This window comes from Pezoporus flaviventris, unplaced genomic scaffold, assembly GCF_033815535.1.
Source record: "Pezoporus flaviventris isolate CSIRO_AGI_PZ_B2104156 unplaced genomic scaffold, CSIRO_AGI_Pfla_v1 ptg000013l, whole genome shotgun sequence".
NCBI classification, from domain to species: Eukaryota; Metazoa; Chordata; class Aves; order Psittaciformes; family Psittacidae; genus Pezoporus; species Pezoporus flaviventris.
The window spans coordinates 29,598,690-29,617,228 of NW_026892561.1; the positions used below are offsets into that span (position 1 = coordinate 29,598,690).

Here is an 18,539-nt window from a genome sequence, read left to right on the forward strand (position 1 = left end):
ACCTCACAGCAAAGGCCAGCACAGGCTTAAAGCTCAGGTTCAGCTAAATATGAGCTACATACTATGTGGGTAAACAGTCTCATACTAAGATAGAAAATGTCACCTGATAAGGACCAAGAGCACATGCTATTGTCTATTTTGTACAGTACTGGTTTATTTTTTAAGCATACAGAAGAAAATCCATATTCAAAAGAGATCATCATCTCCTAGCTGTTCTGCTGCAGATCACTAGTGAGAGCAAGTGTAGCAGCAAGTGGGAATACATTCACTTGCACCCACGTGATGCAATACAATACAGTGCTTGCTGTAAAATACTTTCACTTTATGAGAACCTTTTCCTTGCTAAGGTCAGCTGCTTGCACTGCTTTGGCTCATTAAAACCTTGCCTTAAGCACTTTTCAATGTGATAAATGCTTCCTAGAGCCGGGGTGAGGGGGACACACACACAGCATCACAAGTATGACCTGCAGTCCAGCCATAGGTTCCTCACAAATGCTATGAATTACTAATATCTATTGTATTTACAATTTCTACAGTGGAATATATTACAATTATTTTTTTTTTGGGGGGGGGGGGGGGGGAGATGGGAACACACACACAAAAAAAATAAATAAATCAATCTCTTTGGGCCAATCTCTAATCTACTTTAAAAGACTGTGCCCCAGATCTCCATGAATTTACAGCTCTGTCCTGCAGGAAGGACCGAAGAGTTCGCACCATTCTATGAGCAATATTCTTCCCAGAAATGTACATCTCAGCTGCACAGGAACAGAGAGGATGAATACTTTAAACTTCCCTTCAGTAAGAAAAACTAGGAAACATGCTACATCTTAAATAATACAACAGTAACTTTCAAAAACAAATACTTTGATGATAGTATTCTGGGCTTAACTATCCTTTTTTTCCATAGTACTGAAAATAGAGGCATGAAGTAATTCAGTGTACAATGAGTGCTACTGATAGCAAAGCCCACAAGTGGCAGATCCTAAACCCCTTAATTTATCACAAGCTAAACACACTCCAAACAAGTGGTTACATCATCCCTTGATGGACATTTTTTATGGACTTATGCCTCTCAACTCAGGTATCTTAGATGTATATAAGTTATAAACAATTTCCTTCTCAAACAAGCTTCCTGTGAGCAAATATTTCCACACAGCGCCCCCCCCCCCCCCCCCAAGGACATTTCTGCAAGTATCGATAAAAATTTTCAAGAAAGTATGAAGAAGTAACTCTAAATTTTGGCACAAAGTTTATTGACTCAGCTCAGGTGCTGTTCAGGTACAGCTAAACACTATCAACCTCTTTGCGAAGCGCACATAACTGTGCTACCAGAAGATATCAAATCTTGTTCCTCATTCAGACATACTCTTGTCTCCCTTACTGAAAGCTGTGTGGCCCTAAAAGACAAGAACATGCACACACAGCACTACATACAGTGCCTGGGCTTGAGCCAAACAGTATAAAAACAAGGTTTGGTGAAAACACCTTTACAAAGAGCAGGCAAGCAGACAACTTGCTACGCCATTGCGGCTACAGTGAGTGAACCAAGCTGAAATAAAAACTTTCTGAACTAAATTGCCTGCCATCCTGTACAGATGTGCTATGGCACTGTGAGCTGCCCCTCCACTTTATACTCTAAGCTTTTCAGTGCTTGCAGTGGAGTACCTACAGGAAATTCTTGGACCAAAAGGTTAATTATCACTCCCTGAATCCCCACAGGAGCTACAAGTGGATTAGAAGCAGAAAGAGAGTAAGCAGCAGCTCTGGAAGTGACATGAAAGCATTAAATACAGTCAGCAGCAATGGAAATTAAGTGTGGGAAACTTAATTAAAAAAAAAAAAGTAATAAAGAAATAGCCAGTGCACAATTTTGGGTAGTCTGGAGAAGAGGGATTACTGTCAAGCAGACATTCCTAGCTCTGCTCTGTACACTTACCCCCAGAAAGATAAAACAATTGACTGTTTCTATGCAATTGTCTTACAGTGCAGGACTGTTAATGGCAGAACAGCCTTTTGAATCGCTCTCCCTCTGGCTGCTGGTAAAGCTAAGGTGTTACACCATCTTCAGTCTGCTCTTTTCTACATATGCAAGAATGGTCTTTTGAGAAAATCTGAAGCTCTGCATTTCCAGCTGCAGCTTATAGGACAACTCTACCATGCCAGCATGGCTGAGGCTTCACATATCCAGTAACACATAAAGGTAAGCAACAGCAAGCACACTCAGAGCATCTCATCAGAAGCAAGTACTGTCAGCACGAGGCATTGGTCTGCATACTAGCCACTCGCAGTCTGGAAAACACCATGCGACATGTCTCCCACCAGCTCTGCTACGATGCTTTCTGACTTCTAATAGAGACAAGGACTGTAATTACACCCTGGAAAAACACATGTCCTTATAAAATTAGCACCTATCCATGGAGTAATATGAACCACCTTTCCTAAGGAAGTCATTCTTATGCGAATCTAATCTGAAGGATGTTCCTGCCTTACAAGTAACTAAAATTTCATTCCATTTAGAACTGTACTTTTAAACAAAGACACCAACTAAACCTTCAGGGACAGGATGAAAGTGATAATGCATAAAGGCAGCTACACTTTGCAACATATGAGGGCACACACAGACTAGAAGCCAAAAAGAGTCTCACAGAAAATTGGTATTCCACCTACAAGTACTTAAAGAGATACGGTGATGAGGTCTACAAGCAGCATCCAACATTTATGCAGAAACGGACTCTGGTCCAGAACTGTTCTGCTGAGTCATATTGGCATAGCACAGCAAAAGCTAGAAGTATTTCAATTCCAGTACGCCAGTCATTCTTTTTACTCCAAAACATGAGATGAAAAGCTAGCTTAAAGGCAATGGAGGCATTTGCCAAGCTAGGCTTCTGAATCATCACTGATGGGGAAACTCAAAGATTGGACTTAAGAGTCCCATCTCAAAGAAGGGCTCAGAAGACTTCATTCATTCTTTCTGATATACAGGAGGACCCACAGGACAGTCTAACCTGATAAATGGTTTCCAGCAAGAAGGAAAAGGGCGTATTTAAACAACAATTCTCCAATCCAGTATCAGCAAGCTTGTTCCTTCAGTTAAGCATATTAATATTGGACTAACTAAATAGAGCCATTAAAAGCTTTCTTTTTTATTTTTCCAAGTTGAAGCACACTGTGCAGAAATCACTACAAAAAAAAAAAAATCACAGCAATGAAAATCTGTATTATAATGAGAACCAAGATAGGTAAACAAAAGCTGACAAGAAAAGCAGAATTTATTCTTCCTCTTGAGGTTGGTCTAACTCAAAACACAGCTTGGAAGGATGAACAAATGATCAAGGGTATGAGAAGTAAGAGAATGACATTTTATATTGATTCATGAAGGACAGGTTAGATATACCTTGGTTGAAATGGCTAGAATCAGGAGGGAATCAAACTGAGTGACACCAAAAAACCTTCTAGGGCAGATGTTCTACAAGGAGAAATATTAACTCAAAATGACAGGTTTGGGAACCTACCAACTATCTGCTTGAACCTCCAGGCTGTATCCTGACATGAAGGCTTCATGATGGTCTTATTACCATTTTATCTACTTCTGATCAAGTTTATCAGAAAATATCTCCCAGAAAAAAAATATGAAAGCAACTATAAACTTGCCATTCCCTTCTTCTTCTAACAAAGCACAGGATAAAACATAGGGTTGCTGGGATCAGTACATTTTGGTAAGCAATGAGTAGCAGACATCACAGGACTCATCTTCAATTCTCCATTGCTTAAAATCTCATCACAGATAATAGCAAGATGTCTGGGCATCAGCTGGTACAAGTAAATAATGAGACTAACTTTCCACAAAGCTCTCAAGTATGTAGCATTTAAAGCCATTATTTCAATCCCATTATTTTATATTCAATGAAAGTACATGCAAATAATCACATTAAATTTAATAGTACGCTTAAAGCATTGCTTTTAATGCCATTGTAAGGGCAGATTTCTGCTTTCCAGGAAATACTCTGCCCTCCCTAGTCCTAGGGAAAACCCTCTTCCCCATCCAGAATCCTTTGGTGGCCCAGAAATAGTTTACTTAAACCAGCCAGTTCCTGCAGAGCTCACTGACCTGCTGTGATCCATCGCCATTCACGATGTGAGGCATCATGGCTACCTCCCCATTCAGCAATGGTGGCAGCTCCAGCGGAATTTGGTCGGTCATCATCATTGTGACGTACATTCATGGAGGATTTTCCTCGACGGGTTTCCTGCAAGAGAAGCATCAGTTAAAGACCTTGGAAAACCCACTCAGACTTCAGAAGGTCACTGGCATCTGCATGGATTTTGCCACTAAGAGAGTAACCTACGGAGGACACTTGCTTTTGGAACAGGATGCATATAGGAACTTGAGGCACTGAAAAAAGTTTTCACTGTTAGATCGAGAGCGTGTCAAGTTTCCAATCAAGACTTCCAAAACCCAACTAGCCAGATTTCCACTCTTTCCCACAATTACAATCCCAATCCTCATCACACCACTGAAATAGGTAAGTTCCAAGATGCTTTCAGGGAGATCTGGTCTGTTCCTAAAAATTGGCATCCTGCTTGCTACCACAGCCCTTGGAACTACACCATCCATGTGGTTTAGATGTTGCTACAGCCCTGTAAACAGTGTGAACTGCCACCTCTAGCACAAAGAACAGGCACCTGAATTCTACTTAATTGAGATCCAAAGGATCAAGGTTTCTGGTGAAGCAGAAAACAGGGAGGGACAGCACATCCCCACAGGCAGAGCACCTTGTGTTACACAGAAGACAGTCTCTCTTAAAGATTTGTGAAGAATCACACATCAGTTTGAGCACACCCTCCCCCTTCACAGCTAATTCATGTGGTATGTAAGCACCACTAAAAATCACAGGGAGATTGCTTTGTAAAAACAAATCTTAATTCAGCAGTAAGAGTAACATCATACTGTTTTATAGGGCAATAATCCAGTTCTTTAGCGAATCACAGAATCATAGAATAACATAAGCTTATCTAGAGTACTGCACAAGAACTCCCAAGCAAAGCCACCTCACAGGGCCAGTGCTGATCAGGCAGCCTCCTCAGTACCTCTTATACCAGAGAATCTCAAAGTCCTCCTGAATAATTTCATATATATCACAAATCTGAGTTAGAAAAAAACATACGCTGTGACTTAGATGGCTGTCAACAGCCAGGTAATCAGCTGGCACAAGACCACCAGAGTACAGAGAGGAGAATTTTTGGCAAAGAACAACAGGAAAATCCCCATTCATGAGGAAGAGCATTGTGGGATCTAGTATTTATACGGAGCACTTCACTACAGAGCTGTAAACCAGGAGTTTCATTCATTTGTTCCAGAGGAGACAAAGGTTTGAGCCTCACCAGTGTTGGAGCATGTGGTCCACAGATGCTGCAACCTTAACATCACCATACCTGCTCTGCCCCCGGGTACTGCTAGACTTTATAAAGATACAGATAATTTTAGTTTAACAACAAAAATAGTTTAGTTGAAATACATTCTCCATTATCACCAGTCTCTGTTAGAGCTCGTCACAATCCTATCACCTGCAGAGCAACCTGATGATCAGAAACATCAGCCTAACCAGGAGCTGGTATTCCAGTCCCTGAAGAAGACCACTTGCGATCTGAAAGTGATGGTGGTGCCAACAGAGACTGAGTCACATCTATCTTTTACTTGTTATCACACAAACCCCCTTCATATCTGAGTAGTACCAAAGGACTAAAAGTGTATTTGTTTTTCAGAAGACATGCAAACTTAGCCCTGTTGCCTCCAGCCATACCTCTCAAGACCAGCATTTTAATTTAACTCAGTACCAAATTTAGCAGGACTTTCACAGCAATTTCCAATGTTCTTATCCATGCAAAACCACCACTTTTCTGATCATCACTTCACTGGGATATAAACAGAAGCAATCTATTTTCATCCACCTTTAAATGAAATCACTCCTTTCATTTGAGACTCAATTACAAGGCAGCACTTCTCAGAAAGTTCTTGAGACACAGCTGTTAAGAGGATGGCACAGCCACAACCAGGATTCAAGTCCCATCTCCTGCCTGCATCAACTGCTTCATCCCAGAGTCTGGCTGTGTTTTAGTCCTACTGTCACCACTATGCTGAATAATCTGCCCTGCAGTCTATATACCCATGGAGTAAAGAATAAGGACACTTGCTAAACACTACTGTAGACAATAGAATCAAGCTCTCTGATCTGGCATGGGTCTATTGATGACCCAAGCCTCCCTGCTTTAGTCATTCAAGGCTCTGACCCAACCATTATGTGGGCTAAGGAATCTGTCCAACAGCTCAGAAGCTTTGCTCAACACATTTCCCCCTGAAGTTTTGCAATATTTGGAGATTCTTCTAAATCTTTTGCTTCTCATTACTTTAGAGCCTCAGGCTTTAATTTTGAGAAAGATCCAAGTCCACAACCAATATTCATTGGCGTTGGGTTTTGGTGGTGGAGGGGAAGGAGCAGGGCAATATAACTGAGATTTTTATTTGCTTGTTTAAAATTAGTGAGAAGAAGAAACATGTAAAGTTTTGAACCATTTCTTAAACACTTGGGATTAAGAAAAGGACCAAAAAAGCATAATAAAAGTAATTATGAGTTAGCAACTTTCAATGGGAATTGACTGATTCACTCAATACTCAGTTGTACCTCAAACTACACTGGTTATACATGTAGTTATGTATCTATAGAGTGTGCGTTTATGCATATATAGGGGAAAAAAAAAGACTATTTTTAAAAAATGTGATATTCATAGGAACTATTTTAAACCCATGCAAATAATATCCCCCCTTCAAATGACGTGTTCATCTAGTCCAAATCCAAAAGCCCCAGTTTTAATGGAGCTTAAGCGTCACACCAATGCTATTTTCTTAAGGAAAAAAAGCCAGACTAGCTTCAAGCTACATATTTTCCTAGCAATATTTCCATTCCAAGCACAACCACCAATATGTTGACATTTATTTGCTACATGTCATTATTTAAAGTTTTACAGCTGCATTCCTTTTGCTTTATTAATGGTTTGTCACTACAGCCATGTCTATACTTGCCTCATATTAAAGGGGGTGGGGGAAAAAAAAGGAAAAAGAAATAAAAAGGGCTTCCTTTATTTGTCAGGTCTGGTATGACCCCACCAGAGATAATGCCAGCAACAGTACTGTCTACAAAGCACAGCTGGCCACAGGCATTCATATTATATTTTTTTTAGCAGTATTTGACATAGAAGTACTTCATGCGGAGCTAGATGAATCTACTTAAAAGAGATTTATTCACCTTGCATTCACACCCTTCCTAAAATCTAGTATTCCCACTACCTCAAGGGATGCTCACATAAGCAAACTTGACTGATACAAAGGTGAGGTCTGAACACAAGCACCTTCTTTTTCTTGTAGATTCCAAAACATCAGTGGGAGAAAACACCAGACAAGAACTCAACAAGCCAGGTCACATTTCAGGATATGAAAACTCTTCCTTAGCTAAAATATGAACTGCCAAATACTAACCCACAGCTTATTTTTCAGGTACTAATTCAAATTTGGGGTTTTGTCTAGAAAGCTGACTATATTTAAATTTAAAAAAGATATTTCCTGTGTGTCTACATTCCCTAGGTTTGGCTGGAACGGACCACAGCAATGCCAACATGGAGCAAGAGGCTGCATCTCCCTGTCTAGCTACCTCCAGGAATATGGGAAATCACAGCTTCCCATCTTGCTGTAGAGAACCATCCAAGTTTGATGTTTCTCTCTCCAAACCAAACTTACAAGCCTTTTGAAGTTTGCAAGTTACTGTTACAAACCTGATTTCCAGTTCAGTACTGCAGCCTTCTATTGATCACTGAGATGACTTGGTTTCCTTAAATTAATTCAATATGTGAATTCGTAATACATAAATTAGTTGCACATGGCACTAGAGAGAAAATTTAAACACACAGAAGAACAAACTGTAACTATCTAAAAACCAATGAGTATGTATGGTCAATTAATATGACCTAACAGGTTATGTCAGAGTTCTCCTGAAATTCCAAAAGCAGTGTGAACCACATCAAGATAACCAAGTCCTGCTTTTCCTAGCAGGTCTTACCCATGCTATTAATGGGGCTATAAGCCAAGAACATTCTTCTTTTCGGGATTTTTTTCCACTGTCTGTCTATTACAAAGCTGAAGAACCTTTTCGAGCTACAGCAGTCAAATTCTGAGAACCTGGCAAAAGCAAGAAGAGTTCTGACTATTCAGTCCTGTGACCCCTTCTCTGCAAAGGCTCAATTTTTATTTTCCTGAAGAAGATCATTAAAATCTACTGAACAGCGAGTTCTGCTTTTTTATCAGTCATCTGGAGTTACAAAAGTACTACAAAGATGAATTCTGATGACAGCTTTCTAATACCTAGTAGAGCCACATATCCTGGTTTACTTAAAATACAACAGAAATCCAGGACTAAACACACATTTGCACTCGTGCAGTGGTTAGTTAAGGTTATTCTGTCTGATAATAAAAGAACATCCTGCACAGAGTCTGAAGCTACGGTCTCAGCATTACTATAGAAAAGATTCAAACCACACATAGTATAAAATTTTAAAAGGAAAAATTTTCTCTTTACAGCCTAAAAAAACCCTTACAAGTTCAAGATTAGGAAGTTCATATGCAGATGGTGCATGTACATACACAGACACACGCACAAGCCCAAATGCATGCAGCAAGTAATAAACAAGCAAACAAAGACACCTCAGATTTTCTACAAGATTTGTCCTCAGACATGACAAGCCATTTGCCCATGGCCCAGCCACCTCCTGAGCCAGCTGTGACCTCAGCCCCTCCTGGCCACCAGATGCATCACTGAAGACCACCAATTTGTTAAATTGCTTTCCACGAGATGAAGCTCAAATGCAATGGCAACCATCAAAGCCAGAGGTGCACTGGTGCTCAACCTTCCCTTACCTAACTTTAGGACAAATGTCTAACTGTCATGTTCAGTAACCATGAGCTATCCTGCCTTTATAACAAACACCAGAAATCACAGGTTCTGCAATGAGGATATTCAGAAATCAGCAGTTCTCTGACCACAGAAGGGAAGTATTCGTGATACTTGATCTGCACCCTCCAAACCACATCCTAACAGCACAACCAATGCAAACCCTCCAATGGTATCTGCACAGCTAGTTTGAACACAGTTTCCCCATCCACCACGCTACACAGACCCTCAAATACCTGTGTTGTTATAACCAGGACAAGAGGAAGTAGGAGTCACTTAAAATATTTTTGCCATAGTTAAAAAAATATGTATGGAATCACAGGCTCATGTTAGAGGAGTCCCACCTACCACCAATGTGAAGTCAAACACGGCTTTAGAAAGACAGGCCCTGAAAACAGGGAAGACTCAAAATATTTCCAGAAGGTATCTCACTTCTGCAAAGAAATGCAGCGAAATGCAATGAGAATAAAAATCCTTTTGCATCTGCAGCAGCCATTACCTGCAGCACATGTTATTCTTCCTCAATAAAAAGAAATATTCTTGGAACAATTTGCTGTTTTCCAGGAGTCTGTATGTGGAATTGAAGAACCATATTGAGGTCTGGTATGTCAAATCATGTCACTGCTGATCATTATGTAATTGAAGAAATAGGTGCTTTTTCCAGAGATATTTTGAACAAACTCAAAAATAATGAAAGAAAAGATTGACCAGGAAAAAATTGCTAGTATGTACAAACAGAATATGTATACACACCCCCATGATTTATTTGTACACACACATACACAGACATTAAGAATTTAAAATGAGTACATGACCCACTAGGAAAACTCTCAATGAGAAGCACTTCTGCATGTTACTGTTGATGCTCGTGTTTGCATGCAAGAGGTGAAAGAGCTTACACACAGCCACATTTTCGTATTGCATTTTGTACAGCACATGTTGAAATTTAAGATTAATTAAGAAATACATAATGCAATTATATTTCCACTGAAAAGCAGAGTGGTAAATATAGCTGCTTTCAAGAGACTCTTGCCATGGCTTGCCACTTGAATTCAAAAAGGAGTGGTAATAATTGCTCATGTAGAAAAGCCTCTTGAGACATGAGCAGTACCTGGAGGTATGCGCACAGATGGTTGGTCAAGGCACAAACAGTCTGGAATTTGTCTTGTCTGATGTGTGTTCATTAGTTTAGTTAAATCACATCCGTCTGAAGGGCGACTGAAACCTGAAAGCATTCTTTCTCTGTTTAATTGCAAACACGGTAGATTAATTTGAAAGCACCCAAACAGACGGGCTTCTTCGTAACAAATTTGAAGAAGTACATGCAATTTTAAAAATCTGTTATGACAAAAGAAATCAGATTAGAGGGAATGCCTACCTACAAAGCTCACAGTCAGTTTATGAAGAGGCAGTAAAATGCCTGCTGCTTGTTCCGTGTGCCATTTCACAGACAAGACCACCACCAGTAGCTGGATCCTATCTCCAGCAAGCTGAAAAGCATAAACAACCTCTCAAAACTTAACCACTGCAATTAATCAGTGGGTTTATTCCCCTCTACTTTATTTTAAATAACAACACATTTCAACGTCCATGATGCATTCCATCTCTAAAGATGGAATTAGCAGAATTCAATTCTATAAGAGATTAAGGAAAGTTAATGGTGTTTTCCCCCACACTGATGTAAGATTATTAAGATTATTAACGCTATCCAAAGCATAATGATACAATGATTTTTGGTAGTCTGCATTTATTTAAATCTAAAATTTGACCTCAAGTTTTCAAGACTTGAAACTCCATTCTTTTCAAAGAACAACAATTTGGCAATGCCACCAGCCCTCACAGGAAATGTTTGTCATTTCGGAACAAACAAACTATATATAAAAAAAAAGGTCCCTAGCTCAACCTTGGGATGAAACGGAGTAACTAAATAACTTCAAGCATCAGGAATGGGGAGATGAGGTCAAACGGCATCATACAGAAGTGTATTATTTCACAAGGCAAGTACAACTCATCAGCATACAATAGTTCTGATGAAACACCAGAATAAAGCAAGCTGGTGCACAAAGCAGTCTTTTATCAAAGGAAAACTTCACGCCACTAGTTTTTTTGCCCTAGTTTTCCAGAGCGGAATCTTCTGAAAAGTTGCATAGGAAAAGCCAACCCACCCTCCTCCCACCACCACATCTACCTGGGGAAAGTAAGTGCCCCAAAGGGCAGTCATATTCAGGTGAAGACGTAATGGCACTGGATTTAACGAAATAAAATACACCAGAAGAGAAACAGATCAACACAAGTTTTATGAGGCTCATATTAGCTACAGCTGAGCAGAAAGCCACAGGCAGATGAGCTAATCCAGTGCCTCCATAACATTCTCACTCAAATTCATCTGCTGCTCAAAATCAATTCTAAAACATGCAAAAACACCAGTTTAAGTTAGTCATTTTTGCTATTTATATCCCTTTCCTTCCAAGTCCTCACGCATTTCTTTCCTCACCTTCCTTCATATTAGTGACAAGAGCAATAGGCTGAGGTTAACTCTTCTTGCACAATGGGAGGCCAATTATTTTGTTTCCACGATTTTTTGTACTGCTATTTCTTTACAGTTTTAATGTTAGGTTTTTACCTTTAAAAACCCCATCTAATTATAGAATTTCTTCTGGCACAATTTGCATTAAATAGCAACTACATTAAACATTTTTTTTAAAAGGAAAATTAATTTATGCAATTCCAAAAATACAATAAGTAATCAACATTTCAAGTTAATTCATCCCTGCTTGTCCACCCTCACAGAAATATTGAGTAAGAGTTCTGGGTGCTGATCAACTGACAGCTGTACAATACACTACCAACTGGACTCAGCCTCTCTGTGCTGTTCTAAGAGACCACAAGCCACATCACAAGAACAGGCACAAAGTGGGACCTTTCAATTTTACTGACATCCCCCTCTTCACTGGCCAACAGGAGAGGACAGAACCCTTCCAGCTGGAGTCCCCCACATGCCAGGGTGAGGAGTACAGAATGACAGTTCCCTGACATCTCCCCATCCTACGATCTGGTCCGAACTGGTCCCCTAATGCAAGGGCACGAACTGGTCCCCTAATAGCAAAAGGCCATTCTGTCCAACAGAGACAATGTTGCATGTTTCCTAATTAAATGATAATCCCTTCAGGTTCTCTACACTCTATAATGCCTCTGACAAAAGCAATTTGTAAATGAAATTCACAACGTCACAAAAGCTTAAACACTGTTTCAAACAAATACCAAGTTACTCCAACTACTCACTTGAGGAGGAACAAACCCCTTCAATCCAGACCTACACCTGTCTACAATTTGGGCCTCAACCCTGCAGACATTTGCACCAGAATACATCTTTATGCACCCTTAATAGTTTTATTAGCAGTCTGCTGATATGTTGAACTCCCCTGGATGAAGACTGCACATGCCTGGGGACACCAGCAAAACCTCTACATGAAGAGAAGTTCCTGCACAAAGGTGCAAGTCAGATAAGGCATATACTTCATCTGTTTGCTTTCCGCCTCCATCTAATAGCCAAAGTATTAATCACAGTCAGAGGCTGATAAGCATAGCATTTGGTGATAAATACCCTCCTCCTCATCTCTGCTCTCTCAAATAATAACCTCCCTGCAATAATATCACAAAGACCTGGTTATCTTTTCTATATTTCCTGTGCAGTGGATAATCTACTGAAATCAATGGAGTGGGTTTGTTGGTTGTTTTTTACTGCTCATTAAACTACGATGAAAAAGAAGGATATCTATCTTATCAACCTACAGTGCTTGAAAAGCACGCATACCAAATTCCATTTGCAACAAGACTTCAGCACACCTTTGTGTAAGACAAACTTTTTTGTTGTCCTGACTCTGTGCTGATGCTGTGCTGACAAAGTGGCTCATTGTGTTATTGTGGGAAACCGCTTCAGACAGATCTCCCATTCAGCCCTGAGATTCAAGAACAGGCATTCAACAGAGCGGCCACTGCAATGGAGTACCTCTGGATAGCTGCTGGAGAACTTTCTCATGTAGAAGGAAAGCTGAACCCATTATTATAGAATGTAAGTGTCTAAACTGCATGATTGACAAAAAAAAACCAACCCCAAACCAACTCAAAATCCACCACCCAAACCTGTCACTCTAGAACTTCTCAGCACCAAGAGAAAAGTTATTGTTTCACCATTCCTCACTTTCTCAGAACAAAGTAAAACATACAAGAGATTTTTACTTTTCTGAACTGCTTCATGAAAATGAAAATAATATGCTACTTATGAAGGCTTCTCTTACTTTGAGGTAGGCAGGAACTTGTATTAAAAAAAACTCAAACACCAGCAACTCAAAAACCACAAAAAAGAAAGAAACCACACATACACAGCATCATCAAACCATTGTTCCATTTTCAATTGAGTAATTTGGGTATGCAGCCCCTTACAGGAAAGAAGCCTCTCCTACTCCAGGTATCTGATTTTTATCTCCAATGATAATAAAGCATTAAAGAATCAAAAACACTGAATCTTTAAATGCAGAGTACTTGGGGGTTTTGTTTTCTTTAAGGTGGGAAGACACAGGTTCTCTATTTATCTGGACAGAAAATGCTGAATCTCCATCACACTGAATATGCCAACTAATGCAGCTATAAAGCTCACATCATCTATTAAATGGGTTAAAAAAGGAAAACCTTTGGGTTTTGTTACCTGTCTGAAATGTGGCACAGCTTGTAACACAGACTGGAGGAGAAATGAAGTTCTGTTGTGTCCTGGGTTCAGCAGTAGCAGTCATTTTTCTCCTTCTTGGTAACACCTTCCTGTCCTTCCTGTTGCTGCTGTGGTGTATTTTGACCTGATTCTGCATCTCCTGGTTTAAACCACAACATGTTGATACAGCAGGAGACAGTCCAGTGGGGTTACCAACACTCAGCTTGCTCATATCGAATTTTGAGTCCTCACCCTTATAACTAAATTAATTCCCATGCTCTGCCAATTCATTCAGGCAATGGAAAGCTAAAAGTTACTATGAATAAAAATAAATTGGTATTCTTCTTTGATAATAAGCAACACAGTGGAGTATTGGACAACTTGTATTATGAACTGGGAAACCAACATCACTTAAAAATCGCAGCAAACCCAGCAGTGCTGGTGGAAAGGTACGGTGGCACAGTGCCAGGGAGACAGATGCTCTCCCCTCTACGTGCCGTGGGTATGGTTAAAAGGCAACAGCCCCAGTCCTATTAATCCTAGTTACAGGAGTTACTCATTACTAAGTTAAAAGTGTTTGTTCATTAAAATCATAGAATGGCTTGGGTTGGAAAGGGCCTCAAGATTGCCTAGTTCCAACTCCCCTGCCATGAGCAGGGACTCCTCACCCTAGACCATGTCACCCAAGGCTCTGTCCAACCTGGCCTTGAACACTGCCAGGGACAGAGCATTTACCACTTCCCTGGGCAACCTGTTCCAGTGCCTCACCACCCTCACAGTAAAGAACTTCTTCTGTACATCTAACCTGAATTTCCCCCTAATATTTCACCTATTGACTTTAATATTACAGCTTTCAGTGTTGGCAGAACATGAAAAGGTAGTATCAGTACTGAAAGCTTATTAACATACCTTACACTCTTTTTTTTTTTTCCACATAATAAAAAATTTCTTAAGATTGCTGAGAATCCTCCTAAATCCTAGAAGCAGCAGCACATACCTTCCAGTTCACAGCCATTGCTAGCCTTCAGGAATAACCCCTGAAAGAGTCAATCTAAAGGCAATCTATCTTTTTTGGCTCTTAGGGGGTTTTAACTACAAAGTATCATCCATAATGTTCTTCCTTACCGCTTTTAGCTCCAAAACAGGAGAAAACATCATGACAGCTTGCTGTTACTGTGAGCATAGGCTGAAAGGAAAACAGAGAAAAAAGGGGAGGAAATGTGTTCTTACACCAGCTCTGCAGATGGATACCCACAGTTTATTGTTTCCCAAAAACTTGAAGGACATAGTTGTGACCATCCAAGTCTAAACAGACTCCATTTAGGATAAACACAGTCAGCATTAACCTGCAGGTTCCCATAAAAAAATGAATTTTGAGGAAAGGCAGCTCAGGTGCTTTATGAGACACCCAAAGAGGACACCCATGCCCACAGAGCAACAGGGGCAACACCTCTGGGTGTTGGAGACAAGCACTCATGCACTAAGTAGCCCACACAACTCTGCAGAAAGTAAGATTTTAAAGACAAATAATAATTAAGGTGCTTCAAAGAAAGCAACAGAACATTCTTTTTGGAACGTCAATAGGCACATACACAAGACAATAATAAGAACCAGAAACTGATCTAGGTAAAGGAAGGTAAATATCTCCACGGACAACCTGCAGTAATTTTTTAATGCAAAATTATTATTTAATAAGAAAAAAGGGGTCAGTTATGCTTCTTTATGCTTCCCTGTTGATACAACCACACACAGCTCCAAGGAAGTCAATTAAAGTCATGAAACTAAAGTTAGCTTTCCGCATCCTTTAAATGACACAATTCTAGTCAAGCAAAAAATTTGAACGGACAAGCAGCAGAAAGCAAACCAACTTTGAAGCTTCATGCCACATGTAACTGCTGTTTCATTTTCCCTTGTTACACTTGAATAAATTCATTTCCATAGCTGCATACCAAACTTCTGAAGTGCAAGAGTCTAGAGTCTATTCAAATACATTTAAGAAATCCACAGAAAGGAAGAAATTGTACTCTCTAGAGGTGAACCATACAAAGGCTGGTCTTACTGAGCATCAGGGGGGTTTTAATCAAGAGAAAAAATATGTTCCTGACTTAAGACAAATGCACTTTCATTTCTGCTCTGAGAGATACCCGAGCACATCCCTCCCTCTCCCTGGCTGCATAACGGTGTCCCCAGCCCCACGAATGCAACACGCTATTCCAGCAGAACAGCAGGGAACCATAAACTTCCTGGCCTGCCTGTTGCTGAAAGCATGCTGCTGTCAAACCCCAGGCTGAGAGCCCTCCCAGCCCAAAATGCTACCAAAAAGTTATTTAGTATTTGTCTCAGGAATGTTTCACACCACCTCTACTGAATGGGAGGAGGCCATGACAAACAGGGATGCACCTTGCATGGGCTAAGCAAAGGCAGGTGGCAGTCACAAAGCCATGCATCAGGATCACCCCCTTCCCATTCAGCCCCAGAGACAAGCCAGGGGAAAGCAGTACCACAGGCACTGGCCAAAACACCTTTGTTCTTTCCCTGCTCCACTCATTTTCAGAAGGTAAACTTCATTCTTTTCCCAAATTGGCATAAACAACCTGCTTGCTACTTAAAAACATGGGGTAGCTCCATTGCGCAAGCCTCAGAGTAGACTAGCAGCATGTGAAAATAAAATCAGAGTTTATCTTTGGGTCCTTCTAAACAAAATCATTTTGTCAGAGATAAACCTCTAGCAACAAACATTCACAAGACTGTAGCTTCCCAGAAAGAAGTATAAACACCCTCCACATCATCCCCAGAATATTTCATTTATAATTCTAGCTAGAATTAAAAACTTGAAGTGTTCCAGAAAGACAGCAAAAAAATAGCTTTATGTGTCAAAATATACAAAACTGAATTTCAAGAAATGGACTTCGACTTGGCTAGTGTATGGGAATGGGGAAAATGACCTTAAAAAAAAACCTTAAGTAGTTTTGAAGGGTTGGGGAGAAGGTACAAATAACACACAGTTCATTCACAGAATTCCAATAAACAGATGACCACAAAACAAGCAAGTCCTTCAAACAAAAGAAAATCACCCTCAAAACTCAAGTTGAAGGAATTCAAGCACGAAAAAGACTGAATCTACAAGAAAGGCTAATTCTTTAAAAACATTTTCTGCTGTACCTTGCATAAACACTTTACCACATCCTGACAGTCTCCAGTATTCAGCTTTTCCTGGACATGCACCACACTTTGCGTATTGCAAGAGAAATTCACAGAAATCCTGATGGAGCAAAGAATGTTACACAAAGTTTATGTCCTCTTAGAACGATTTCCACATCAAATATAGAAATATAGTATATATGAATATGAATAGATTTTTAAAAATAAAATGGGGGTTGACAGCAGTTTATCTTCAGCACTGGAGGCAGAAAGTTCAAAATGCCAGCAAAACCAGGAGTTAGCCTGAAGAGCTCTGCAGGCAGCCTGCCGGCATCAGCACAGAATGCAAGCAAGGAACAAGCTTTCCCAGTGAAATTTGGTTGCGCTCAATTTTACCTGAATGCTGTAACTGACACGTGGCCCAACGAGATTTTATTCCACTGCTTTAACACCCAGGAGAGCACTATCGAGGCACACACAGTTTGTGTGAATAAACTGGAACACCCAGGTGCTATCACCAAAAGTACAGCATAATCTCAGTTCTTTAATATTTACATTCTGACCCAGTTCAGTCACATTTTGGCAGTGCTCAGCAGAGCAGAGCCCATATGGATACCCACCTTAACAATACAGTACCCAGTTAATCGGTGACAAAAGCCTACTCATTAACCCCACTTGTTCTTCCAGCAAAAACCTTCACAGGTCTCCGAAATTCAAGTGGGTCACATTTGGTCCCTAATTCCTAGAGGAAGGGTACATATTTTTCCGTCATTTGATATGCTAATATCTGGTTAAAAAAAAAATAAGAAAAACTAACTGACATTGTTTCTTACCTACACCACAGCATGTTCTTCTTGGGGCAGAGAAAGAAGATGACATGTCCATGCAACAATTTTAATAAAAAGTCTCAAAGGTAATGGACCCATGTAGAAAAAAGCACTCCCACTCTCTCTTATGTTAATATATTCCTCCTCCTGCTTCTCTTTCTAGTCCCCAGTCAAATTCCAGGTTGATAGAGAAAGACAGCCCGGGTGTTCAGAGCTGTTTTAACCTGCTGATGAGTGTACAGCAATGGAGCACACTGCAGAGAAGCCCCCCCCCAAAACCAAACAGCTGTTCAGAATCTCATCTTCCTCCTGATGCTAAGAAAATTCCTTCATCCTTCATGAATTCTGACTAATTTTTTCCATTGCCCCAGATGAAACTTCAATGATAAGATTTCTCTCTAATCCTGTTCTGTGTTCCTAGGCATTGCATCAAGCCCTGTTATGGATAACCTAAATCACAGATTTCTGGGTGTATCTTCTCACCACCCGACAGGTGCCAGAGGTATCTTACAATTCATAAAGCAGCTTCTTAGAGTGCAACATATTAAAGTGAGTGCTACAGCTCTACACCAAGAAGTAATCACTGATTACAGTTTTAAATACTTGGAAATTAGTAATATGAAATTCAGCACCATTACAAGTAACTTCACTCTCAGTGTCTTCTCTGTTCAAGGAAGAGCAGAACAAGATTTATTATCATTTCAATCAAAAACTCAACCTGTTACAACCTTTTGTCTTTGAATTTGTAGCTGAAGAAACTGTGGACGCTCTGCTGCTTTTTAATCCTTCTCATCCATACACATTAGTGGTGCAGAAATCTCAGATGAATACTTAGTTAGAAGTAATGAATGACACATTCGTTCTCAC

The 18,539-nt window shown here is 40.1% G+C and overlaps 1 protein-coding gene across 1 annotated transcript in view; it reads right to left on the minus strand.

Annotated features, from left to right (window-relative positions):
• The window catches only part of FNDC3B (fibronectin type III domain containing 3B), a 210,452-nt gene that overhangs the window by 165,436 nt on the left and 26,477 nt on the right, over positions 1–18,539 (minus strand). The window contains exon 2 of the mRNA XM_061452540.1: positions 4,112–4,250. Coding sequence (XP_061308524.1) covers positions 4,112–4,222 — 111 coding nt within the window. The 5' untranslated portion in view covers positions 4,223–4,250. The remainder of the gene's footprint in view (positions 1–4,111; positions 4,251–18,539) is intronic.